At 40.8% G+C, this 26,943-nt stretch overlaps 3 protein-coding genes across 5 annotated transcripts in view; all 3 read right to left on the reverse strand.

Moving 5' to 3' along the window:
- Positions 1-94: 94 nt before the first annotated feature.
- On the reverse strand, positions 95-5,536 carry LOC115176621 (serum paraoxonase/arylesterase 2). The gene is made up of 9 exons (XM_029736730.1): positions 5,425-5,536; positions 5,060-5,130; positions 4,595-4,650; positions 4,104-4,269; positions 3,266-3,395; positions 2,922-3,122; positions 2,707-2,788; positions 2,437-2,565; positions 95-690 (listed from the first exon to the last, which is right to left on the reverse strand). Exons 1-9 carry the CDS (start codon positions 5,496-5,498, stop codon positions 529-531), a joined length of 1,071 nt encoding a protein of 356 aa, XP_029592590.1. The 5' UTR covers positions 5,499-5,536; the 3' UTR covers positions 95-528.
- A 2,498-nt stretch (positions 5,537-8,034) lies between these two features.
- LOC115176622 (serum paraoxonase/arylesterase 2) lies at positions 8,035-13,384 on the reverse strand. 2 transcript variants are annotated; one of them, XM_029736731.1, is made up of 9 exons: positions 13,161-13,384; positions 12,556-12,626; positions 12,318-12,373; positions 12,023-12,191; positions 11,655-11,781; positions 11,148-11,348; positions 10,790-10,871; positions 10,128-10,259; positions 8,035-8,690 (listed from the first exon to the last, which is right to left on the reverse strand). In XM_029736731.1, the coding sequence occupies exons 1-9, from the start codon at positions 13,235-13,237 to the stop codon at positions 8,517-8,519; spliced, it is 1,089 nt and encodes a 362-aa protein (XP_029592591.1). In that variant the 5' UTR covers positions 13,238-13,384; the 3' UTR covers positions 8,035-8,516. The 2 variants fall into 2 exon arrangements, with proteins under 2 accessions (XP_029592591.1, XP_029592593.1); XM_029736733.1 differs by having other exon boundaries at positions 10,128-10,256; positions 13,161-13,364.
- Positions 13,385-14,832: 1,448 nt separating this feature from the next.
- LOC115176623 (casein kinase II subunit alpha) overlaps positions 14,833-26,943 on the reverse strand; it is a 30,193-nt gene continuing 18,082 nt past the window's right edge. For both annotated transcript variants that reach the window (XM_029736734.1, XM_029736735.1), the window contains exons 7-15: positions 22,862-22,912; positions 22,691-22,750; positions 22,376-22,459; positions 22,040-22,150; positions 21,755-21,856; positions 21,244-21,344; positions 20,712-20,860; positions 17,943-18,032; positions 14,833-15,992 (exon numbers count right to left, since the gene is read on the reverse strand). In XM_029736734.1, coding sequence (XP_029592594.1) covers positions 15,889-15,992; positions 17,943-18,032; positions 20,712-20,860; positions 21,244-21,344; positions 21,755-21,856; positions 22,040-22,150; positions 22,376-22,459; positions 22,691-22,750; positions 22,862-22,912 — 852 coding nt within the window. In that variant the 3' untranslated portion in view covers positions 14,833-15,888. The remainder of the gene's footprint in view (positions 15,993-17,942; positions 18,033-20,711; positions 20,861-21,243; positions 21,345-21,754; positions 21,857-22,039; positions 22,151-22,375; positions 22,460-22,690; positions 22,751-22,861; positions 22,913-26,943) is intronic.

Raw genomic sequence — 26,943 nt, forward strand, 5'->3', positions numbered from 1 at the left:
ATATAGAAACATGTTGTATTTTTTGTTTGTCATCACCCCCCCCCACACACAAAAAAAATTCCCCCAAAGATCAATTATCAACAATTTGTCAATGTCAGAGAATGGAATATAACTGTTTAATCAATACAAATAGTCCATCAAGATACATGTAAACATAATAACACATCAAGCCTCAGTTTTGGATTGATTCATTTTTTCGACAGTGTGCAGGTCTTTCATCTTTTCCAGTATTCTTATTTTGATTCCTACGCACCCGGAACAGAGTACTAAGGAGTACTAAGGAACTTATAAGAGCGCAGACGGCCTCTTATCATTTAACATAATAACATGCCATGCATCACAGCAATTGCAGTGTTATATTGTGGCAAGCATGTGGAATATTTATACTTTTCAATCATATTATACCAGACAAGATGTACTATACAGAAACAGCACAGACTTTGAGCACAATACAGTTTGAGTGTCATTACTGCATCTATATATACACACACAGACTTTGGAAATCAGAAGTCTGAAAGGAATCATTGGCTACTTCAGATCACAGACCAAGGCTTTGTGGTAGACTGTTCCAATGAGAAGCTTTCCTTCATAGGGAGCTGCTACAGAGGATCCTAGGAGCACACTGCCATCATCAGCATACACCTGGGTCACAGCTGGCTTCTCATAGTGGATGTCCCGAATCCTAATGACCTATAAAACAAATTATGATAAAGAAAACCAATTAACGCTTTTGGTACATGGGCTGTGTCCCAAATGGCAGTCTATTCCCTATACAGTGCACTACGCTACTTTTGACCAAGGCCCATAGGGAGTATACTCTACAGGGCAGGTATTCCCAAACTAGGGTCAAATTAAACCATCTGGTGTTCAGCGAAACAACAACACAATGTCAAATACAGGTAGCCTAGTCAAATAATTAACATCCAATCACATTAACTGTTATTCTCTCGCGGGGATTCCACTAACGGTCTGTATGTAGCCAAATGTAGCTGCTACTCATGTTGGTATCTGTACTGATGGCGCAAAAGCCATGACAGGGAGACATAGTGGAGTGGTAACGCGCGTGCAAGCAGTTGCTCCCGACGCCACTTGGGTACACTGCAGCATCCACCGAGAGGCTCTTGCTGCCAAGGGAATGCCTGACAGCTTGAAAGACGTTTTTGGACACTACAGTGAAAATGGTTAACTTTGTTAAAGCAAGGTCCCTGAACTCTCGTGTATTTCCGGTACTATGCAATGATATGGGCAGCGACCATGTAACACTTTTACAACAGAAGTGCACTGGTTATCAAGGGGCAAAGTATTGACACGTTTTTTGGAATTGAGACACGAGCTTAAAGTTTTCTTTACTGACATAATTTTCACTTGTCTGACGAGTTTCTCACACGACTGGCCTATCTGGGTGATGTTTTTTTTCTTTCTCCGCAACTATATTCAGTGTGTGGGACAACATTGAGGCTATGATTAAGAAGTTGGAGTTCTTCTCTGTCCGCATTAACAAATACAACACACAGGTCTTTCCATTATTGTATGCTTTTTTGTGTGCAAATGAACTCAAGTTTACGGACAATTTCAAATGTGATATAACGAAGCACCTGAGTGAGTTGGGTGCGCAATTACGCAGATACTTTCCCGAAACGGATGACACAAACAACTGGATTCGTTATCCCTTTCATACCCTGCCTCCAGTTCACTAACTGATATCTGAACAAGAGAGCCTCATCGAAATTGCAACAAGCGGTTCTGTGAAAATGGAATTTAAATCAGAAGCCACTGCCAGATTTCTGGATTGGGCTGCGCTCAGAGTATCCTGTCTTGTCAAATCGCGCTGTTAAGACACTGATGCCCTTTGCAACCACATACCTATGTGAGGTGGATTCTCGGCCCTCACTAGCATGAAAACTAAATACAGGCACAGACTGTCGAAAATTATTTACGACTGAGACTGTCCAATACATCCCAACATTGCAGAGTCATGTGCATCCTTTCAAGCACACCCTTCTCATTAACCTGTGGTGAGTTATTCACCATTTTCAATGAACAAATAAGGTTTTATATCTAAGATGGTTAAATAAAGAGCAACATTATTGATTATATTGTTATTTCTGCCCTGGTCCTATAAGAGCTCTTTGTCACTTCCCACGAGCCGCGTTGTGACAAAAACTCACACTCATTCTTATGTTTAATAAATGTATTGTATAGTGTGTGTGTGGCAGGGTTACAATGATGGTAAAAAACAACATTTGAGAGTGTGCTGACCCTGGTGCTAGAGGTGGTACGCAGCTGGAGGTTGAATGTTTGAAGGGGTACGGGACTGTAAAAAGATTTGGGAACCACTGCTATAGGGAATAGGGTGCCATTTGGAACTGAGATCAGAGTGAATTTATTCCTATAATATAATACAACTAGAGAGGACATGGTAAATGAGGCACTAACCTCCGATCCAGGTGGATCCTCAGGGTCACATGCTGCTACCTTTACTCCATTAGGGTGACAACCCAGCCATATGTCACCTGTTACATGGTCCACCTCGATGTTGTCACAGAGAGACCCAACGGCTACAGACTGGTTGGAGACAGACATCAATAGGAATGTGATGGCTGATTGTAATACAGCGGTTGAACCATCTCTAGAAACAATACAAAATATAATATTGTGCCCGTAAAGAAGTTTGCGTTCATATTTGATGTAGTGAAAAAGTTTTACCTTGACATGTACCAAGTCTTTGTTTTTCTTTATCTCAAAAACAGCAATCTCATGGTCCAAAATAGCGGACACGTATAGATACCTGGGGGGGAAAAGCACAGTTATTGTTTTACTGCATAACACACTTTCAAAGAGCACAACAGATTTGTACATTTTAAACGGTTCGATTTTCAATTGTGTAGACTTTACTACAATTGTGGAAACAAAGAAGGCACCTTTTGTCGGGTGACATGTTGATGCCGTTTGCAGATAGGAAGCCATCGCCCACTGCCTTCACTCCTCCAGGGCTGTAGTAAACCACATCAGCCCAGGGTAGACCCAGGAAGACAGCCAGCATGTGTAGCACTTCACTGGGATAGGAGTGATCGTTGGTGGCATAGAAGCTCTCCACACCCACAGCCACAATGTCATTCACACTGAGAGAGTAAAGGGCAAAAACATAAAGAATTAGCCAAGCAGAAAAACACCACTGTGGAACTCTCACTGGTCATACTGTACAGTAAGTACATAGCCAATGTGGTTCATCCACATCATGTAAATGCAAACATCTCACACCTACCTATGAAGGAGATCATGCTTTATAGTTTTCAGGTGCACAATGGTGTTGTCCTCTTCGACAAATAGAAAGATCTCTACCTGGCTGGTGTAATGTTGAGGATGATTGACAACAAACAGATGAATGGTTTTATCTGGAAGGAGATGGGAGTTCAGCAGTGAGAAATATGGTCTCTACTGTCCCCTCTGGTGTCTAAGGCTCTCTATTGCTTGACAGGGAAGGCACACACACACACACACACACACACACACACACACACAGTAGTGTTCATAATTCCATAGGCAATGGTCTGAAGGGTGTTCCCAATTTGGGATAATCTGGTCTGGAATGGAGAGATTTGCTGCGATTTCTGACTTGAGTAACTAGAATAATTGCTGACACATGTTGTACTGTATACTGTATTGTTTTACTGTATACTGTACTGTATTGTTTTACTGTATACTGTACACTATTGTTTTACTGTATACTGTACTGTTTTGCTATACAGTACCAGTCAAATGTTTGGACACACCTACTCATTCAAGGGTTTTTCTTTATGCCAAGAGTGTGCAAAGCTGTCATCAAGGCAAAGGGTGGCTAATTTGAAGAATCAAAAACATATTTTGATTTGTTTAAAAAAAAATTGGTTACCTCATGATTCCATATGTGTTATTTCATAGTTGTGATGTCTTCGCTATTACTCTACAATGTAGAAAATAGTAAAACATTCAGAAAAACCCTTGAATGAGCAGGTGTGTCCAAACTTTTGACTGGTACTGTATATTGTACTGTACTACACCCTGTCCAATGTTTTTGAAACAAACTAATTTCATATGTGAGAGCTAAATATCCCATACTTTACCTGTCTCGTCAATGTAGACACTGATTCCATGGGGGTTGAAGGAGTCCCGGTCCAGGTCTCCTTTGATTGTCAGCTCCACAGGGATCAGTCTGGGGTCCAACAGGTCCAGGGTATAGATCTTCCCTGGGTCATCAGAGAACGAGGGCATTCCAGGATATTTCAAGCCCTGGGTGGGGGGGTAATGATTTCACATGCGTGACAATGTTAAGTCCTAAATGGCACCCTATTCCCTATATAGTGCACTACTTTTGACCAAATTAGTGCACTATGTAGGGAATAGGGTGCCATTTGGGATACAAACAGAGTGTATGTATTGTATTGTTAAAAACAGTCGTTTTATTCTGTAAAAATAGTTATTTTATCATCAGTGGGAGGGAGGTATGTTCAACATGTAATATTATGAATTGAGGACAATATTTTAGTTATTCAGTGTGCCTTACCAGAATATGCTTGCCATTAAGGATCGCATCATGACAATGGATATTACTTACGGTGCTTATGATGGCCAGTCCATCTCGGAGTATGGTTAAGTCCTCTGCTCCATATTCTGTACATATAGGATTGTCCACAAACCATTAGCAATAGCCTATTAATTTTATCCCATAGGCCAAAGGCCTTCATTGAACATAACATCATCATCATTATGACACCAAACAAAGCATGCTGGGACACGTTGATACTTTGTCTATTAGTCTAATGGACTTCAGCCCTGACACTTGCCCAACTAGCGGTTATACAGCCTGATCTCATCACATATACTGAGAAGACTCATTATTTTGAGCCTACTGGAATAACTGGAATAGGCTCAAAGTAGAACAGGCTATTTCAACATTACATTAGTATCTATCTCACACCGATGTGAAACACAGAAGAACTATACTATATGTATTAATTAAAGCATGAACTGTTATAATGTCAATGTATGATTACAATTTTATGGACTGGTTCAGACCTACCTATATTCTTTAATAGGTGACAGTTGGGGAGGCGTTTTACAGGCACTTCTCTGTTGGCAAGGGCTATTTCACTGCAAATAGAACCCGGTTAATATTACTTTGGCGTGAAAGCAAAAGCAACACAGATCATTCTGAATTCAGCTTTTAACACTGTCACACCACTGCTCAATTCACCTAAAGTAGTTCACTTCAAAGTTGCTAAAAGCCTATTTTTCAAATATAACTTTAAATGTCTGAGGCCTCTGTTGACAATGTCAATATTGTAAACTCTGAAAAGGGAAATGTAGCATGATTCCAAAGAAGACATTCCAAAGAAGATACACATGCCCAATAATGTTAAAATGTTCAGCAACTATGCAGCCTACCTCAATTTAAGAAGTCTTTGCCCCAAAAGAGCTGCCAAGGCAGCAATGCAGATGGTTACAAGCACCCACTTCATGGCAGACAAACTCTTTCCCTTGGTCAAAGGTTATGAAAGCAGTGTGCAAAATGTGGGTGCGGTGTACAAGCAGAGTGCAATTGCACAGTTGAACCATGGGGCACGCTGTAGTTCAGCAATTCCTAGAGGGAGGTCAAACCTGCAGTCCCAAAACTGTGATCCCAGGGTTCATGATGATGATATTGTCCACATCTATTGTTTGCTGCTTTTAAGACAAATGAGTTGACAACTAAACAACAGTTAAGACTTGCACGCCAAATTAGCAGCCCACATTTAATGTAAAGAAGTTAACACACTTGTGAAGAAAACAATATTCAGTTACATCACAACTGACTCTAGTTCACTTTACAAAGAGGGTAAAAAAGCTTATAAAATACTTGCTTTCCATGTCAAATCAGTGAGACGTACCTGTAATTTAAACATAACTTTAAACTCTACGCAGTGGTGTAAAGTACTTAAGTAAAAATACTTTACAGTACTACGTTTTTTGGGGTCTGCACTTTACTATTTATATTTTTGACAACTTTACTTTTACTTCACTACATTCCTAAAGAAAATAATGTACTTTTTACTCAGTACATTTTACCTGACACCCAAAAGTTACATTTTGAGTGCTTAGCAGGACAGGAAAATGACCAATTCACGCACTTATCAAGACAACACATGGTCATCCCTTCTGCCTCTGATTCGGCGGACTCACTAAACACAAATGCATCTTTCGTAAATGATGTCTGAGTGTTGGAGTGTGCCCCTGGCTATCCATACATTTTAAAAACAAGAAAATGGTGCCATCTGCTTTGCTTAAAAGAAGGAATTTGAAATGATTTACACTTCTACTTTCGATACTTAAGTATAATTTTGCAATTACATTTACTTTGGATACTTAAGTATATTTAGTACCAAATACTTTTAGACTTTTACTCAAGTAGTATTTTACTGGGTGACTTTTACTTTTACTTGAATAACTTTCTATTAAGGTATCTATACTTTTACTCAAGTATGACAATTGGATACTTTTTCCACCACTGCGTCCATGGGATCGGTATCCCCCCCACGGGATGGTTGAAATAAAGAGCGATAATGATATTAGCATGACGTTGTAAGTGTTGGTCAATTTCTTCAACAAATGATCAGGTCTATATAATTATCAAACATACATTAGTAATGGAAAGGAAACACAGACTCTTTGTTTAAGTATTAAAATACTCATTTTAGTAATACAATTGTAGGCAGAAGTTGGTACAGAGTACAGTATAACAGTACATGATAGTTCTCCCCAAGTTCTGCAAGATGTCTAAGACATCCTGCAACTCATATAGCTTCTCCCAGTCATCCTTGCGTGAGTTTCCCTGGTAACAACATTTTAATAAATCTAACCTCCCCCTGACAGCAGTAACCATCTTATCAGCAATTAAAAGCTCAGAAGTGGGTTTGACCGAAACTTGACCTTTCGTCACAAGTATAGGGTCATAACAAGGTGAACGAGTGTAAGCATCTTCTGAAAGGTGGCTGGTTTTATCAGGTCTGTGACAGCCTTGTGTTCTCAGAAAACTAGACAACCATGGTGGGATCCAGACAGGAGTCTGAACGTAGAAGCCTTCTGATAGTGTCTGAAGGTCACAACACTCAAAAACAGGTTTTAACACACACACAGAGGTCTCCTGAAGAGACCTTTCAGTTTATCATAACATAATTTATTAACCCCTTAAAAAGGTATAAGGCCTTGGTTTAACCCTCTTCATAAGTAACAAGAACATTTCCCAGGACATAGACATGTCTTATATGGGCAGAAAGCTTAAATTCTTGTTAATCTAACTGCATTGTCCAATTTACAATAGCTATTACAGTGAGAAAATACCATGCTAATGTTTGAGGAGAGTGCACAACAACAAAAAATTAATCACAGCAACTGGTTTGATATATTCACCTCTGAAGGTAAATAATGTTCTTACATTCAGTAATCTTGCTCTGATTTGTCATCCTGAGGGTCCCAGAGATAAAATGTAGCTTAGTTTTGTTTGATAAAATCAATTTTTATATTTAAAAAACCTTCACACATCTAGATGTGTGAAGGTTAGTGTATTTTCTGTAGGCAAGCTAATTATCCATAATTTATGACATTCCTGTAAGTGTGTAAACTTACATTTTTTATTACCATATCATTTTTGTATGTTCTCTATAGTTATGTATTTGAAAATGTTTCAGTTGACCAATTCGGCACATTTGGGCAGACTTGAAACAACATTTTGAACAGTAATGCAACGGTTCATTGGATCAGTCTAAAACGTTGCACATACACTGCTACCATCTAGTGGCCAAAATCTAAATTGCACCTAGACTCCTAAGTGAGATATTGGCCTTTCATTTGCATTTCAAATGATCTTTTACCAGATCTAATGTGTTATATTCTCCTACATTAATTTCACATTTACATACACTTCAAAGTGTTTCCTTTCAAATGGTATCAATAATATGAATATCCTTGCTTCAGGTCCTGAGCTACAGGCAGTTAGATTTGGATATGTCATTTTAGGCATTTTTTTTTTAAAGGGTCCTTAACAGTCAGCTTATTCTTATCAAGAAGTCAATGTCATGCATTTCAAATGTCATTTCTCCAGTCATTTATCAACTTTTATACAATATGGCACTTGCAACATTACAATGTATCGTTACAGGTCTTGTTCAGTGCACCAGCGTTATCTTTGACATATCATTTTGTCAACTTTATTGCAAATCTAACTTCCAGTGATTAGACAGAGCGTGCAATGAATTAACTTTAAAATATATTTTTTTACTTGGCAAGTTGAACCCCACAGGCCATGGCAGAATTCAGTACGGCACAACATTGAGGAACTTTCAGCTAGATATATATCATGTAGAACAGACATCCCCCCCTGTCATATAGAGTAAGGAATCTTGTTAACTCTATTCATTGCATTTCTATCTGCAATGTTCAGTACGTTGCACACTTCCGACCACAACCCACGTCAGATGGCTGTTTTCTACATAGAGCATTGGCTACTGGTCTACCTTGGCTAGATCACAGACCAAGGCTTTCTGGTAGATTGTTCCAATGAGAAGCTTTCCTCCGTAGGGAGCTGCTACAGAGGATCCTATGAGCACACTGCCGTCATCAGCATACACCTGGGTCACCACTGGCTTCTCAGAGTGGATGCCTTTAATCTGAATCACCTGTGAAAACAATATCATGAAATGTAGATGTATACCAGACAGTGAGCATTACATAGGGAACGCAATAGAAAGACGTCCACCCCAGGTCCAGTCTAAATCCACTCCAAGTCCACTTTAAGTCCACTGTCCACTCTAAGTCCACTCTGAGTCCACTCCAAGTCCACTCTAATTCCACTTTAAGTCCACTGTCCACTCTGAGTCACTCCATGTCCACTCCATGTCCACTCCAAGTCCACTCTAAATCCACTCTAAGTCCACTCTGAGTCCACTCTGAGTCCACTCTGAGTACACTCTGAGTACACTCCAAGTCCACTTTAAGCCCAGTCCAAGTCCACTCTAAGTCCACTTTAAGCCCAGTCCAAGTCCACTCCAAGTCCACTCTAAGTCCACTTTAAGTCCAGTCCAAGTCCACTCCAAGTCCACTCCAAGTCCACTTTAAGCCCAGTCCAAGTCCACTCTAAGTCCACTTTAAGCCCAGTCCAAGTCCACTCCAAGTCCACTCTAAGTCCACTTTAAGTCCAGTCCAAGTCCACTCTAAGTCCACTTTAAGCCCAGTCCAAGTCCACTCCAAGTCCACTCTAAGTCCACTTTAAGTCCAGTCCAAGTCCACTCCAAGTCCACTCTAAGTCCACTTTAAGTCCAGTCCAAGTCCACTCCGAGTCCACTCTAAGACCACTTTAAGTCCAGTCCAAGTCCACTCCGAGTCCACTCTGAGCCCACTCTGAGAACACTCTAAGACCACTTTAAGTCCAGTCCATGTCCACTCCAAATCCACCCCAAGTCCACTCTAAGTCCCCTCTAAGTCAACTCTAAGACCACTGTAAGTCCACTCCAAGTCCACCCCAAGTCCACCCAAAGTTCACTCCATGTCCACTCTAAGTCCACTCTAAGACCACTTTAAGTCCAGTCCATGTCCACTCCAAGTCCACTTCAAATCCACTTTAAGTCCACTTTAAATCCACTCTGAGTACACTCCAAGTCCACTTTAAGCCCAGTCCATGTCCTCTCCAAGTCCACTTTAAGCCCAGTCCATGTCCTCTCCAAGTCCACTTTAAGCCCAGTCCATGTCCACCCTGAGTCCACTCCCAAGTCCACTCTAAGTCCACTCTAAGTCCACCCCAAGTCCACTCTTAGACCACTTTAAGTCTAGTCCATGTCCACTCTAAGTCCACTCTAAGTCCACTCTAAGACCACTCTAAGACCACTCTAAGACCACTTTAAGTCCAGTCCATGTCCACTCTAAGTCCATTGCTCTGGTGTGTTTCCTCTCGTACAGTAGTTGGAATGTACTGTAGTCCAGCAGCTTTTACCTATAGCATAGTAGAGGCGTGAACATGTGAAAACAATGTTGGTGTATAGTACAGAGATACAGTGCTGGTATATGCAGAAAAGCAGTTCACTCAGGAAGTTTCAATAGCACACGGCAGGTGTACGAACCTCAGATCCAGGTAGATCCTCAGGATCATTTAGAAATAGTTTCCAGCCATTAGGGTGACAACCTATCCACAAGTCGCATGTCTCAGGGTCAACATAAATGTTGTCAACAAGAGAGCCCACTTCCACGACCTGCTGACAAAGAATAATATCACGTAAGCTATAAAAATAAAGAGAGTCACACACTATATATATATATATATATATATATATATATATATATATATATAAACTCCCAGTAATTTATTGGGTAAAACACCCAACGTTTCGGCATCACTGTGCCTTCTTCAGGGTGCCTGAGAGCAGAGGGTGCCTTCTTCAGGACACAGTGAATGCTGAAACTTTGTTTTTTTACCCAATAAATTACTGGGAGTTTATATATCTTCGGTGTGCGACTCTCTTTATTTTTAGACTTATAGTTTATTCGCCATTAGTCAGCACCTCTACACTAAATCAATTTCTTTGGGTGTGCGCCAGCTCATGCTTTTTAAAATAATAATATCATGAAATGAGTTTTAAAGAGCCTATTCTGGATTCAGATACACAAGCAATGGGAGAGAATAAACACATCAGATTTAGAAGGCTTTCAACAGAGCAGCATGTTTCAATAGTCCATTTGACTACTTACCAGGTGTAAAACAAATCTGCCATTTCTTATATTTTACCTTCACTGGGGCCAAACCATTGCTTTCCAGTCGCTCCAAAACATGTATGTTGTGGTCAAATAAGTCTGCCACATATATGTGCCTACATGAAAGCATAAATAGTTATATGTTACATATATGTTACGTCGCTAGTTAGTTACACCAACAGGTCTTATCATGTAAACATGTGATATCCACTCTATAATCAAACACTTAACAGGTTTGGCTGTCCATATGGACAGGATTAGTGAACATACTGGTCACTCGTGGGAATCGAACCCACAACCCTGGCGCCATGCTCTACCAACTGAGCTACACGGGACTGAATACTTGAATAGCGCTATAGAGGTTGAATACATTATTCATCTAATTATTGTACCTTTTGTCAGGTGAGATGTTGATGCCATTGGCCATGTAGAATCCCTCAGCCACTACTTTGACCTCTTCAGGGCTGTAATACACAACGTTAGACCAGGGCTGAGCCAGAAGTATCTCCAGGGTATTCAGAGTACCTCCACCGAAATAGTGATCGTTGGTGGCATAGAAGCTCTCCACTCCCACAGCCACAATGTCATTCACACTAAGAGAAAACCACAGATCAACTTAAAACACGATTTACTCTAAATGGCATATTAAAGAACTGCTGGATGCATAACAACATTACAAAACAAAAATGAGCACTAGTTTGTGCTCAGTTCAAATGTCCCTAATTTCTCCAAACTCTCCAGTCTTGAGAGTAGCCAAGTTTAAGAGGATAGGCTACATTTCCATGTTGTTACCATGTAATTAACACTTTTAGCCCTGCTGTAATATGAAACTCTACCGACAATCTAGGTAATAAACCAAATTGGTTTGAAGCAATGACGTGACTTTAGCTCTTGCATACCTGTGAAGGAATTCATGCTTTATGGTTTTCACATAGACAAGGGAGTGGTCCTCCTCAACAAAAAGAAAGATCTCCACTTGGGTTTTTTGTTGAGGGTGATTGACCACAAACAGGTATACTGAGTTATCTGGAAAGTGGAGAAAACATTCAGCTCAATCAATTGATCCGTCTTGTGTTTTTGACAGTTCTCTTTTCACATAAGAGAAGAGTGGGAAGAGCAGCAGAAGCATTTCAAAATCTGTTTGCGTCCCAAAATGGCACCCTATTCCCTATATAGTGCACTACTTTTGACCAGCACCCTGTAGGGAATAGTGTGCCATTTAGGGAATAGGGTGCCATTTGTGACACAGCTTCTGGGTTTTATTTACCCGTCTCATCTGTGTATACACTGATCCCATGTGGATTGAAGGAGTCCAGGTCAAAGCCTCTCCCCATGCGGAGCTCCACTGGTTTCATCCTAGAATCTTCACTCATATCAAGGGTGTACATCTTTCCAGGGGCATCTGAATAGGATGGCAATACAGGATCCTTCAAGCCCTAGTAATTCCAATAATATTAAGATTAATATTAGGATATGTTAATAGATAGCCTAATACATTTGTTTGCGACTATATTTTTTATGTTGCGTGTTTCATATAGGGTCAAGTCAATGTTGTAACTCACAGTGCTAATAATAGCAAGTCCATTGGGAAGTATTGTGAGGTCCTCTGATCCGTACTCTGTCAGAAATCAAATCACATGTGTTCAGATATGGCTTTACAGGCAAATAACGTTGTACAGTTACTTCATTTAATACCATTGAACATGTGGCATAGAGCTTTTGGAAAGGCATGCCTTTTTTTTATCCATGCCAGCACTGTTAAAGTTCCCAATGTCCTGTACATATGTGTACTGTACGCACCAAGGCTTTTGATTGGATGGCAGTTTGGGAGGTGGGTTTGGACAAGCTTTCTGGAAGCAAGAGTCCTTCTCCTGCAATGTAAATTAAGGTTCATAGTTACATCCCTTCAAATGGTTCAAACTCCAGAATAACACTGCAATTTCAACACTGTAGTTATGACTTAGGGCATTTTTATGTGTCTATGTACAAACAATCATAAATATAGCCTAGTCAGCTATCACATCTTGTATAGCCTCAGACTACTGTAACTTGAGCATTGAGATCAGATTTATGTCTTCATAGGCTGACAGAAAAGGCCATGCTTGGCACACTGCATTGCTGTTTATCAACAACATGTAGTGACTGACCCTCAATCTCTCAATTTATAAATTCAGAAAAGTGAGAAGAACCCAAACCATTATTACTCAGTAATAAAGCACTGGCTAATAAAGGAAATCTAAATAGAAAAACAGGTTAGTTTGCTTATATTGCTTGTTATCGACAAAACAACTTTTTGAGGTTGCTAGCAAAAATACTAAATTGGCTAGCTAGCTACTATAACAGCTAACGTTACCATGCAATTATATTACAGCTAAAAAAGCTACAACTACATAAACACCGCCTACCTTAAGTTAATAACTCTCTCTCCAACAAATGCTGATAACGCAGCAACAAAAAGTGATATGACAACCAGCTTCCCCATGTTGAATAATTAGATAGTAGTAAATTGAGCAACTTTGTAGATAACGTCACATGTTCTGTTGAAGATCTGCAAGTCTCAGCCAGTGACGCCCTGCCCCGGAGACGACCCCTATCTCCCGCAGACTCACTGAGCGGCCACAACGCAACTGTAGTTGACGTAAAATGTTAACATGAGCAGCGGCTGATGTCAAATGTTGCCACTGAATGTGTGCGATGTGCATTCCAATGTTGTGTATAAACTCTGGATGCCTAACAGGGAGCGCTTTATTGAAGCCATCTTGGTATTCCTTCTCCGTTGTAAAAAAATGTATTTTGGTAGCTATTGAAATGCATGTATTAATGTCTACATTCGTTTGTGACATGTTTATTCTATTACAGACACCTTCATGCATGCTTTTAAATATGTGAGCTAAACATAAAAATACAAAATGTAAAAAAAATAAAGCATTTCCATAAAACATTTTTTTTTAAAGTACTGGTACTGTCCACACTACAAGAAAAAAAATACTTAAATACATGCAATTTTTTCCTTGAAACATTGAATTGAAATACTGTAGAATTCCATTCATTCCTATGGAGGACCACTCCCACTGGGGAGTGCCAATATGGCCACCTGGTGGCTTCAAAGCCTCTCAATGGCCAATACAGAGAGTCAGCAATCCAGGGCTTAGATACATTATTGGTGCATACACTGTACTGATGTCAGTGATATAGTAGACTTTTCCTTGGTACCAGAATATTTAGGCAATTACCTTCCATTATAGGCTATTCAATCAATTACAGACTCTCTCCCCACCCAGAACCAATGGATTATATTTTAGGACAATAGTGAATTTGATTTTAAAATCTCAATCTGCACATGAACAGCTGAAATCACTCATAGAACAGAATACAACATATCCTGGTATCAATACAGTAGTGGACATCAATCATAAGATATCCTGGTATCAATGCAGTAGTGGACATCAATAATATATCCTGGTATCAACGCAGTAGGAAGGTGGCGATAGGTCACCATGCAACAATGCTCAATGTGTAATACTTTTGTGTGGGAAACATTTTTGGCTTTTTTCCTTGAGACAAATAAAACGCTGAGTAACTCAATTAATTACACCTTCTTGAACTTTAACACCAAAGTACTCATTCTCAGTTCCATCTGTTTGCAAGGTCCAAACTATTTTATATTTTACAAATTCCATTGGCATTAGTGCCAGTGAATTTAAGCTCCAGAGTGCAAGAGGCATCACTACAGACCCTGGTTCGATCCCGGCTGTGATCGGGAGTCCCATAGGGTGGCGCACAATTGGCACTGCATCGTCCGGGTTAGGGGAGGGTTTGGCTGGGGTAGGCCGTCATTTTAAATAAGAATTTGTTCTTAACTGACTTGCCTAGTTAAATAAAATAGAAAACATTTGTTGTTTAGACTCCATTACATAATACGTTAGTCTGGGCTAGTTGAAATAAATTCATCTGTCTGTGTTGCTTTTACACCAAACTAACCATGCATATATTTGCCAGGGTTTCTACAGCATCAATGTCAGTACATTTCACAGAAAGAACAGAAAACATACAATGATAAAGAAATATTCATACCTGCCTGTTTAAAATTGTTTATTTATGAAGTCGATTTTTTTTGCAAGTGATAAGACTCCTCCCAAATTAAAAACAAAAAGTTACAAAATTGCCTATGTATTCAAAATCATGTGTAAGAGACCGCATTAAAAAACAAACATGTATACAGAAGTAAAAGTAACACCAAATTGGCAAACTATTGACCCTGTGATAGTCAGCATTTGGTGCATGCAACCTAACAGTTACTGTAGAGTATCTACAGATGTCCAATCCAAGTACGATAGCTTCTAACAACTTCAAAACACCGGTAACTCCTGCACTTAACAGTAGTGTGTGAGCAACTATCCACCACTGTCAAGTGGAGGCTACATCAGAGAATCCTGTCTCGTTTTGTGAAGTTGTCTACAGGTTCAGTGTATTGCAACAGCAGGAATCCCCAAACAAACTGTTTCAAGCTAGACTGTATATTTGGGACATACAAAATAAATGTTATTATCCATTCTCTTCTTCTTCATCATGTCTACATTGTATTAGAATTCCTAGACCACTGGCATTTTGTGAAGTAACACACCTCATGTATGTTATTTACTACTTTCAATCATCCAGACAGGTGCGACAATAAAAAATGATGTCAAGTCCAGATCTCAAAATATAACTGAACAGGGAAAAGCAATTTCAACATCTTTTCTCCAGCATTCTTCTCAACGTAATAAAAAGGAAACCCACGGGCCAGGCCAACACATAGTAGAGAGTGGGGTGGGCTGAACCGAACCACGGGCCCACACAAACATAGGTGAGGAGGTCCCATGAGGAGGTGGTGGTTTCAGGGCTGTGCCCCGGTGGCAGATGGGAGGAGGAGGTGGAGGTTTCAGGGCTGTGCCCCGGCAACCGCTGGGAGGAGGTTTCAGGGCTGTGCCCCAGCGGCCACTAGGAGGAGGAGATGGAGGTTTCAGGGCTGTGCCCCGGTGGCCACTGGGAGGACGTGGTGGAGGTTTCAGGGCTGTGCCCTGGTGGCCGCTGGGAGGTGGTGGAGGTTTCAGGGCTGTGCCACGGCGGCCGCTGGGAGGAGTGGTGGAGGTTTCAGGGCTGTGCCCCGGCCGCTGGGACTTGTGGGGCCAGAGTGTTGGGGGCAGAAATGACAGGTGATCCAGCGTTGTTAGCCAGTGCCTTTGTGGAGGTGATACCTAGAAGAGAGAGTGGACACATTCTCACCAATGACTCCTACTGTTAGTACACTTATTGACAGGAAGTAAAAGAAGAGAGCAGTGTGATCTATGGTCAGTAGCAGGGCTGTGGTGGTCACAAAATTTCATCAGCCGGTGATTGTCAAGCAAATAACTGTTGGTCTCACGGTAATTGAACCTTCAGGCCACTGATGCAGACCGTAGGAACATTTACATTGTAAAAGGTCTAATAAATATAGCCTACACCATCACAATAAATCCATGATTTATTTTAGGTCTAAAGAAACATGATATGAAGAAAATGTAGACTATTTCAGAAGAACAGAAAAGCATACTCTGAGTTGTCCTTACGTTAGGTCCTGATGTGGCTATGACAAATGGCTGTGGGCTACACTAGTTCATTTAGCAGACAATATTTGCTTAGAATTCTGTGGCATTATTTTATAGTATGAAGAATACAATTGAACAAAGCTGAATAAAATATTAATATTTTCTCCAAATGATTTGAGGGAGTGTCCACATGCGGCTATTCTGTGTTGAGCGGTTAACAAAGAAATAGGTACTCATTTGCTTAATTTAGAGTTATTAATGTAACTTTAGTTCTACAAATGCTATATGTTTAGATTTTTAATACATTGTAAGGCTGCATGATGCGACTAATGATGATTTGAAAAAAGTCGCTTGAAAAAGCTTGATCTCTGCTTTGTTTTTTGCGCAGGCTATACACACTTCATCAATCTCTCATTCACAATTTGACAAGCACTTGATAACGCCTCGAATTTCACGGCGGCATCCCCTTTGTGGCCATAATGTACCCTAAAAAAAATCTATTCTCAATCACGTGATCGGGTCTTTCTCACAGGCTACAAGTTAAGACAAACACATCGTGGACGCAACTGTGCGTATCCTTATCCAATTCAGAGGTGAAGATATTAGAAGAACTGCCCACATTTACTTTTAAAATCAGCCAACAAGTTGAGTCGGTCTAACGAACAGCAAAAGCACTAACCTGTCAATCTACTATCCCCCATAGTACAAAAGTTGACCTATTCTATTCTGTGCAGATATAAATATTCCAAACATAGTCTGGGACAGTTGTGGGATGCAATAGATCCCAAATTAATATTATTACTAGCATCAAAAAAACTATTTTAACGCAATGTGGCTGACACAATAGATCAAAACGTTTAGCTTAAAATATTGATAAACTATTAGGCTATTTCTTCACATTATAAGGGCAGCATTGCACACGGCATCTATGCACTTAAATAGCGGATGGAGGACGGTTTTCCGTGATTCATTTTCATGCCAGCCAGGTTGGCTGTACTCCTGTTGTAAATATAAGCAATGCGCTTAATACTAGGAAAGTTGAGAAATAAATATAGTAGGTCTAGCCTATAGAAAGCTGATGGGATCCTCCTCTATTTAGTAGAGGCCATCACTCTGTTTTCTAGCGCAATTAAATAGCCTATAGAAATGTTGCGCAACATGAGCTCACGGGCTCTCATGAAGTGTTTGATTAGATTTTAGATTACATTGACGTCAGAGTAATTAGAGGGACAATGGAGTGCTGAGTACCAGCCAGTTAGCAAGTTTGGTAGGCTACTAATGACCAGCAGCAACATTATAACTTGGAGAAGTCTAATTACTGTGACTAAACGGTCATGTGGAATTTGACTGCCTTCATGACACGTGACTGCTGGTATGGCGGTAATTCGGTCACTGCAACAGCCCTAGTCAGGAGGAGTACTCACCATAGATCACAAATAAAACAGTGGTGTTGGGAAACCATTCAATCAACGTACAAAGTTCAAAGAGTAATGATAACAGCACATCTTCCCAGGGAGTTGAGACAGAGGTTCCGTCCCGAATGGTACCCTATACCCTAAATAGTGCACTACTTTTGACCAAAGCCCTACGGTCCTCAGAACACAGTGTTGGATGACTTACCTGCCATCATACTGGAAGAGCTGACTGGAGTGGAGCTGGTAACCATTCCTCCAGGAGTGCTGCCCCTTCCCTGATCTTTAACAACGGGGTCTGGCATCAGAGAGAGAGAGAGACAATCAGATATCTTCTAAATCAACATGCATTAACCCAATCCACCGACAGCTATGATAGCAACAGTCATTAACCCAATCCACCGACAGCTATGATAGCAACACTCATTAACCCAATCCACCGACAGCTATGATTGCAACACTCATTAACCCAATCCACCGACAGCTATGATAGCAACACTCATTAACCCAATCCACCGACAGCTATGATAGCAACACTCATTAACCCAATCCACCGACAGCTATGATAGCAACACTCATTAACCCAATCCACCAACAGCTATGATAGCAACACTCATTAACCCAATCCACCGACAGCTATGATAGCAACACTCATTAACCCAATCCACCGACAGCTATGATAGCAAGACTCAAACTCTCTGACGTCAAGAACAACAGACCGGTATGCCTTCTTTCTTTTTTTCCCCAAAACACTTGAGCGTGTCATCTCTGACCTAGTTCTCCCATGTCACCCTGTTCCTCTGCACATGCCACTTGCTTCCAGTCGAAGCTGGCATCATCTCCAAGACCCTGATGCTTGCCTACGCAGCAGTAAGAGGAACTGTCCCTCCCTACAATCAGGCTTATTTGAAAACCCTACATCCCAACCTGAGCCCTTCGTTCCACCACCTCTGGTCTATTTGCCCTCCCACCCATACTTTGAGGGAAAGTGAACTTGATATGATTGTGATAGCTTGGTGAGACAACAATACATCTTAAGATGAATGCACTAATTTTAAGTCGATGTGGATAAGAGCATCTGCTAAAGGGCTAAAATGTATACTGTAGTCACATGAACTCCCCTGAAGAAACTGTAAATATCTGTTAACCTGTTGGGGATAGGGGGCAGCATTTGCACGGCCGGATAAAAAACGTACCCGATTTAATCTGGTTACTACTCCTGCCAAGTAACTAGAATATGCATATAATTGTTTGATTTGGATAGAAAACACCCTAAAGTTTCTAAAACTGTTTGAATGGTGTCTGTGAGTATAACAGAACTCATTTGGCAGGCCAAAACCTGAGAAGATTCCAAACAGGAAGCGCTCTCTCTGACCATTTCATGGCCTTCTTGATCACCTCTAACCAAAACAGGGGATCTCTGGCATAACGTGACATTTTCTAACGCTCCCATAGGCTCTCAGAAGGCACCAGAAAGATGAATGGTGGCTTTGCAGGCCCTGGCTGAAAAACATTAGCGCATTTTGATAGTGGTCGATCAGAGTACAATGAGACTGAGGCGCGTGCACGAGGCGACCCCATGTTTTTATTTTCTCTGTCTTTGAACTAAAACAGGGTTTCCCGGTCGGAATATTATCGCTTTTTTATGAGAAAAATGGCATAAAAATTGATTTTAAACAGCGGTTGACATGCTTCGAAGTACGGTAATGGAATATTTAGACATTTTGTGTCACGAAACGCGTCACCCTTCTTTACCCTTCGGATAGTGTCTTGAACGCACGAACAAAACGCCGCTATTTGGATATAACTATGGATTATTTGGGACCAAACCAACATTTGTAATTGAAGTAGAAGTCCTGGGAGTGCATTCTGACGAAGAACAGCAAAGGTAATCAAACTTTTCTAATAGTAAATCGGAGTTTGGTGAGTACCACACTTGGTGGGTGTCAAAATAGCTAGCCTGTGATGGCCGGGCTATCTACTCAGAATATTGCAAAATGTGCTTTCACCGAAAAGCCATTTTTAAAATCGGACATAGCGAGTGCATAAAGGAGTTCTGTATCTATAATTCTTAAAATAATTGTTATGTTTTTTGTGAACGTTTATCGTGAGTAATTTAGTAAATTCACCGGAAGTGTTCGGCGGGAATGCTAGTCACATGCTAGTCACATGCTAATGTAAAAAGCTGTTTTTTGATATAAATATGAACTTGATTGAACAAAACATGCATGCATTGTATAACATAATGTCCTAGGATTGTCATCTGATGAAGATCAAAGGTTAGTGCTGCATTTAGCTGTGGTTTGGGTTTATGTGACAATATATGCTAGCTTGAAAAATGGGTGTCTGATTATTTCTGGCTGGGTACTCTGCTGACATAATCTAATGTTTTGCTTTCGTTGTAAAGCCTTTTTGAAATCGGACAGTGTGGTTAGATTAACGAGAGTCTTGTCTTTAAAATGGTGTAAAATAGTCATATGTTTGAGAAATTGAAGTAATAGCATTTCTAAGGTATTTGAATATCGCGCCACGGGATTACACTGGCTGTTGAGTAGGTGGGACGCTTGTTAAAAAGCCTTCTGCGTCAATGTGTTCAATGGCTGCAAGAGAATCCACTGAATATGAACCTTTTTTAACAAGTACTTTAAAAAGATTTTTAAAGTATTGTATTGAGGCATAATTTAGCACCATAATCTTAATATCTAGCGAGGGTTCTAGTACTTAAACATTCAGTTAGGTGTCTAATGCAGCAGGCCTATATTTTACTTTTAAAAAAAAACATTTTTAGTCATTTAGCAGACGCTCTTATCCAGAGCGACTTACATTTCATACATTTTTTTCCCCCTGTACTGGCCCCCCGTGGGAATCGAACCCACAACCCTGGCGTTGCAAACACCATGCTCTACCAACTGAGCTACAGGGAACACCTGTAGCACGTATATCTAGAGGTCTGAGTGGAGGCGGAGGGGAAACTCACAGAAGTATGGGTGTTCCATGGCCTCCCGGGCCGTGAGGCGAGCGTTGTGGTCGTAACGCAGCAGCTTGTCCAGGAAGTCCAGTGCCTCTGTGCTCACCAGGTGCTGGTTCTCACTGTGCACAAACCTCTCCCACCTCTTACGGGAGTGTCTGGGGAATGGACCAGGAGAGAGAGTTCAATATATAAAATCAAGTCAACATTCACAAAGTTCTCTCAATACACTTGACAAAGAAGTTTAGGGAAAAAGGAGACAAAAAAATAGGAACAAGTCATATCAATATATGGAAAGAGACTGGTGGCCAAATTGACTGTACCCATGAGTACTCTTAAATTGTCATGTCTGAGGGGCTTTCGCCGTTCAACTCTTTCTGTTTCTATGGGTCAATATATTGGGCATTACTAACCTGAATTACTCAAGGCAGGGGTCAGGTGTAAACTTACATTCACATTGTGTATTTGGACCATTTAGTAATACATTCTGAAGCCCAGTTATGTTGAAGTAATCTGAAGATGAAATGTTGGATATTCTTACCTGCCCAGAATGTCATTAAACCGTGGGTCTAGTTCAATGTTGTACTTGTCGATGTAGTCATACAAGTCCTCTGTGCCGAGGACTTTAGCAATCCGTACGAGCTGTAAAACAGAAACAAAACATTTTAGAGGGAAAACAAACTAAATCAAAAGCCTAAGGCCTAAATCTGGAATTCAACTGGCAGTCAAGTAAGAGGGCTAGAAGTATGCACTAAATATCAACCATCAGCCTTGTTGTAAAGACTGTAGTCTCATCATGATCAACACATTGTTTGAGGTTTGTTCATCAGCACTGAGAGACTCAATTCTTCTCACCTGATTGTAGACAAAGCAAAAGACTCAATCAAAATACTTACTTGTAATCCTACAGAAATGTGCAATTCAACAGGCAGTCAACTAAGAGAGCAACAAGACATCCACTTGATAGTTAAAATCAGTGCTGTTGTAGTAGAGACTGTAGCATCAGGATTCAATATCAAGACATTGTGATCAGCACCATGAGACAATTCTACCTGGTCGTAGTTGTCGTGTCCATGGAAGAAAGGCTCCTTCCTGAAGATCATGCTGGCCAACATACAGCCCAAACTCCACATGTCTAAACTGTAGTCATACATCTGAAATAAAGAGAGAGGAGAGGGGGAGAGAGTGAGAGCTGTGCTTAAAACAACAATGACTACATTACTATACCAACTTATTAGAACTACATTAACAACATGCTACTATAGATTTGTGGCCAACTATACTAGTTAGTTTCATGTTTATAACTAGTCTGGTCAGACTGTATTGAGTGGTCTCACCTGGTAGTCTACCAGCAGCTCAGGTCCTTTGAAGTAACGTGAGGCCACTCTCACATTGTACTCCTGGTTAGGGTGGTAGAACTCTGCCAAGCCCCAGTCGATCAGACGGAGCTACAAGAGAACGTTAGTTAATAATACATTCTAATTCCCAATTCTGAGTTCTAGTTCTATGATAATAACACTATTAATAAACAGGCCTTATATAGAGCTTTTCTAAATCCCAAAGACGCTTTACAATAAGGAAACTAAAACGTCTAACAAAGACATCTGGTTAATTATGGTAGTGATACAAGCTATAGTAACAGAATGAATGAAAGTAGGAGACTGAATTCATACCTTTCTGTGTTCATGATCAATCATCACATTGTGTGGCTTGACATCTCTGTGCATGATCCCCATACTGTGACAGTAGTCAAGGGCCTGAGAAGAAAAAATTAGGTAACGGTTTAAACTAATAGAAGTCTAAATACGAGATGTATCATTGGCATCTGAGATTTGATTTATTAGGATCCCCATTAGTCGACACCAATGGAGACAGTCTTACTGGGGTCCGACATAACAAAAAATACAGTACATACACACAACAAGGTCACATGGGGGAGAGGCGTTGTGCCGTGAGGTGTTTATTTGTTTTTTGAAACCATCCCTTACCTTCAATATTTCAAACATGTAGAACCGTATGTCGAAGTCTGATAAAGTTTGATACAGTTGCTGAAATACAGAGAAAAAAAATCTATCAAAATGAGATGGCTGGACCTTGGTTCAGAATGTAACGTTAATTAGAATTCTGTACAGACAGATGAACATTGTCTCTCTCCTCACCTTGAAATCAGTGTTGTTTACATGCTCAAAAACCAGCGCGGGAGTTCGGGACTGAGAAGACATAAGAAAAGGCATGAGGAGCTACAATCACTACAATCACTCACTCAACCAGAACACACAAAAAATACATTTGAAAAAAATAAGAATAATAATCAGGATGGTAAAACGTTTTCAATGTAAACTCAAATGATTAAAACCAGGTATAAAGTAGAAAAGCGATATATACACTGCTCAAAAAAATAAAGGGAACACTTAAACAACACAATGTAACTCCAAGTCAATCACACTTCTGTGAAATCAAACTGCCCGTTTAGGAAGCAACACTGATTGACAATAAATTTCACATGCTGTTGTGCAAATGGCATAGACAACAGGTGGAAATTATAGGCAATTAGCAAGACACCCCCAATAAAGGAGTGCTTCTGCAGGTGGGGACCACAGACCACTTCTCAGTTCCTATGCTTCCTGGCTGATGTTTTGGTCACTTTTGAATACTGGCGGTGCTTTCACTCTAGTGGTAGCATGAGACGGAGTCTACAACCCACACAAGTGGCTCAGGTAGTGCAGCTCATCCAGGATGGCACATCATTGCGAGCTGTGGCAAGAAGGTTTGCTGTGTCTGTCAGCGTAGTGTCCAGAGCATGGAGGCGCTACCAGGAGACAGGCCAGTACATCAGGAGACGTGGAGGAGGCCGTAGGAGGGCAACAACCCAGCAGCAGGACCGCTACTTCCGCCTTTGTGCAAGGAGGAGCAGGAGAAGCACTTCCAGAGCCCTGCAAAATGACCTCCAGCAGGCCACAAATGTGCATGTGTCTGCTCAAACGGTCAGAAACAGACTCCATGAGGGTGGTATGAGGGCCCGACGTCCACAGGTGGGGGTTGTGCTTACAGCCCAACACCGTGCAGGATGTTTGGCATTTGCCAGAGATCACCAAGATTGGCAAACACTGAGCACGTGACAGACGTGACAGAGTCTGGAGACGCCGTGGAGAACGTTCTGCTGCCTGCAACATCCTCCAGCATGACCGGTTTGGCGGTGGGTCAGTCATGGTGTGGGGTGGCATTTCTTTGGGGGGCCGCACAGCCCTCCATGTGCTCGCCAGAGGTAGCCTGACTGCCATTAGGTACCGAGATGAGATCCTCAGACCCCTTGTGAGACCATATGCTGGTGCGGTTGGCCCTGGGTTCCTCCTAATGCAAAACAATGCTAGACCTCATGTGGCTGGAGTGTGTCAGCAGTTCCTGCAAGAGGAAGGCATTGATGCTATGGACTGGCCCGCCCGTTCCCCAGACCTGAATCCAATTGAGCACATCTGGTACATCATGTCTCGCTCCATCCACCAACGCCACGTTGCACAACAGACTGTCCAGGAGTTGGCGGATGCTTTAGTCCAGGTCTGGGAGGAGATCCCTCAGGAGACCATCCGCCACCTCATCAGGAGCATGCCCAGGCATTGTAGGGAGGTCATACAAGCACATGGAGGCCACACACACTACTGAGCCTCATTTTGACTTGTTTTAAGGACATTACATAAAAGTTGGATCAGCCTGTAGTGTGGTTTTCCACTTTAATTGTGAGTGTGACTCCAAATCCAGACCTCCATGGGTTGATAAATTGGATTTCCATTGATTATTTTTGTGTGATTTTGTTGTCAGCACATTCAACTATGTAAAGAAAAAAGTATTTAATAAGATTATTTCTTTCATTCATATCTAGGACGTGTTGTTTAAGTGTTCCCTTTATTTTTTTGAGCAGTATATTTAAATAAGATAATCTTTGACAACCACCAAAATAAAAACTACCGTAAATTCCGGACTATAAGCCGCAACTTTTTTCTCACGCTTTGAACCTCGCGGCTTAAACAATGACGCGGCTAAAATATGGATTTTTCCCGCTTTCAATTTTTTTTCTTAAAAAAAACAACATTCTGTGACGTGCTCAATTGTTTAGCGGCATGAAGCTTTCATTAGACCAACGAAATTGCCGAACGGGTTAAGGTCAAACAACGTTTTTGTTTACTGTTTAGATTAAATCGAGCGTTCTCAAACTTCCCATCATTCTGATTACGGTAGTCATTTTGTCACCCTCATCATGGCAAAGACACGGAGAAATGCATATGATGCAGCTTTCAAGTTGAAGGCGATTGATCTGGCTGTTGGAAAAGGAAATAGAGCTGCTGCACGGGAGCTTGGTTTTAATGAGTCGATGATAAGACGTTGGAAACAGCAGCGTGAGGAATTGACTCAGTGCAAAAAGACAACTAATGCTTACTGCTAATTTTTTGTTACAAGCCGTGTTTCGTTAAAGCCTATTTATTTTTGTTACACGCCGTGTTTCGTTAAAGCCTGTGTAAAGTTCATTTGTTTCAATGTACCGGTAGGCACCTGCGGCTTATAGACATGTGCGGCTTATTTATGTTCAAAATATATATATTTTTTTTAATTCAGTGGGTGCGGCTTATATTCAGGTGCACTTAATAGTCCGGAAATTACGGTAGACAGTCAGGGAGAATTTAAAAAATGTCATGGCATTGATTTTGTTATAATGTTTGAGTCACTCAGATAGAATAAGAACAAGGCATAAGCCATGGCAAAATGTGTAGAATTACAGGAAATTAGCTTTAAAACTAGTGATGCACCAATATTACATTTTTTGGGCGATATTTTCCTTGCCAAAAAAAACAATAACGATAACTGATATTTAAAATGTTAGCGAACTTTTAAGCATTCCAGTACAGTTAAAAAGTTCACACACACACACACACACACACACACACACACACACACACACACACACAGAAGCAGCGTTGTTCAGTCATTTCATTCTCAACCAGGATTTCTATGGAACGCCGTTTGGGTCTTTGATTGTCAAATAAGCTTGTTGACCAATCAGGACCTGAATATGACTGCAAGTCAAATAATAATTTAACGAGTTTATACATTTTTTACGTAGTTATTACACTATCACTCGTATTTGATATATCACAACGATTCATCAATACGTATGCTACAATGCTGGTAAAGTTGTCTCGTGCACCTACAGTGCTAGTCATAAAAAAAAGCTAGCTAGCTCATGGATGCAAACAATGTAATTCTTCCCCAAAAACATAGCAAAACGACATAATCTGTTTCAGTAGCTACCGTTAACTAGCTAACTATATAGCTAGGTGTCACCATCTAAAATAACCCTAATTTATCAGACAGTTCTTATTTGATTAGTCAGACCCATCTATGTGAAGCTAGCCACAATAATTAGCCACAATAGTGAACTTTGCGGTTAGCCTTCAAAATAAAAGTATGGCATAATTCTATTTGTATTCATTTGCGTCACTGTAAATTACATACTTTTATTTTCAAGGCAAAATGCAAATTCCACTATTGTGCCTAATCCTTATTGTGGCTAGCTTCACAACACATAAGCCGGTCCAGTCAAGTCTCACTAGCCAGATGAAGCTAGTTGGCTGCTTATAACGTTAGCTTTGGGCAACAGGGTAAAGTAGCTGGCTAGCTATTTATTTTCATGAACTGAAGTTCAATTTCAATAGGCGAACAACAAGTGGCAACCTAGCTAATACTTACTCGCAAGGATTCCTAAATCATTGCTAAGAACAATGAAAATGACTGCAGTTTCTACTGGTCATTGTTTTCAGGCTGGTTGTATTGGTGCTAGCTGGGTACCAAGCTAAAGCTAGCTACCCCAGAAGTTGTGATCGAACAAATGATGCTTAATTACCAACACGGGATTGTAAACGCATTGTTCGTGGCCGGTGTTTGCAGACTTTTTTGTACAGCTTTGACAGTGCTACTGTATCTTTTTTGACACACAAAGACCCAAACGGCGTTCCATAGTATGCATGTCGTGAAGCTATTACTGTGTAACTCCGGTAGGGCAACATCTGAAAAATAGAGCAATTGGTAGTGTGTACCGGTGCTCGACTAGTCAACAAAAGCCAACATCACCCACAACAGAAAACGGTTGATTGTCTTGGCTTTCATGGATTTCGCCTTTGAGTTGTCTCGCTGAAATTTTCTTACTCTTTCAAATGACTGCTTGACTTGTTGACTGCTCGATCCACACAGC

Source organism: Salmo trutta, chromosome 37, assembly GCF_901001165.1.
Source record: "Salmo trutta chromosome 37, fSalTru1.1, whole genome shotgun sequence".
Lineage (NCBI taxonomy): Eukaryota > Metazoa > Chordata > Actinopteri > Salmoniformes > Salmonidae > Salmo > Salmo trutta.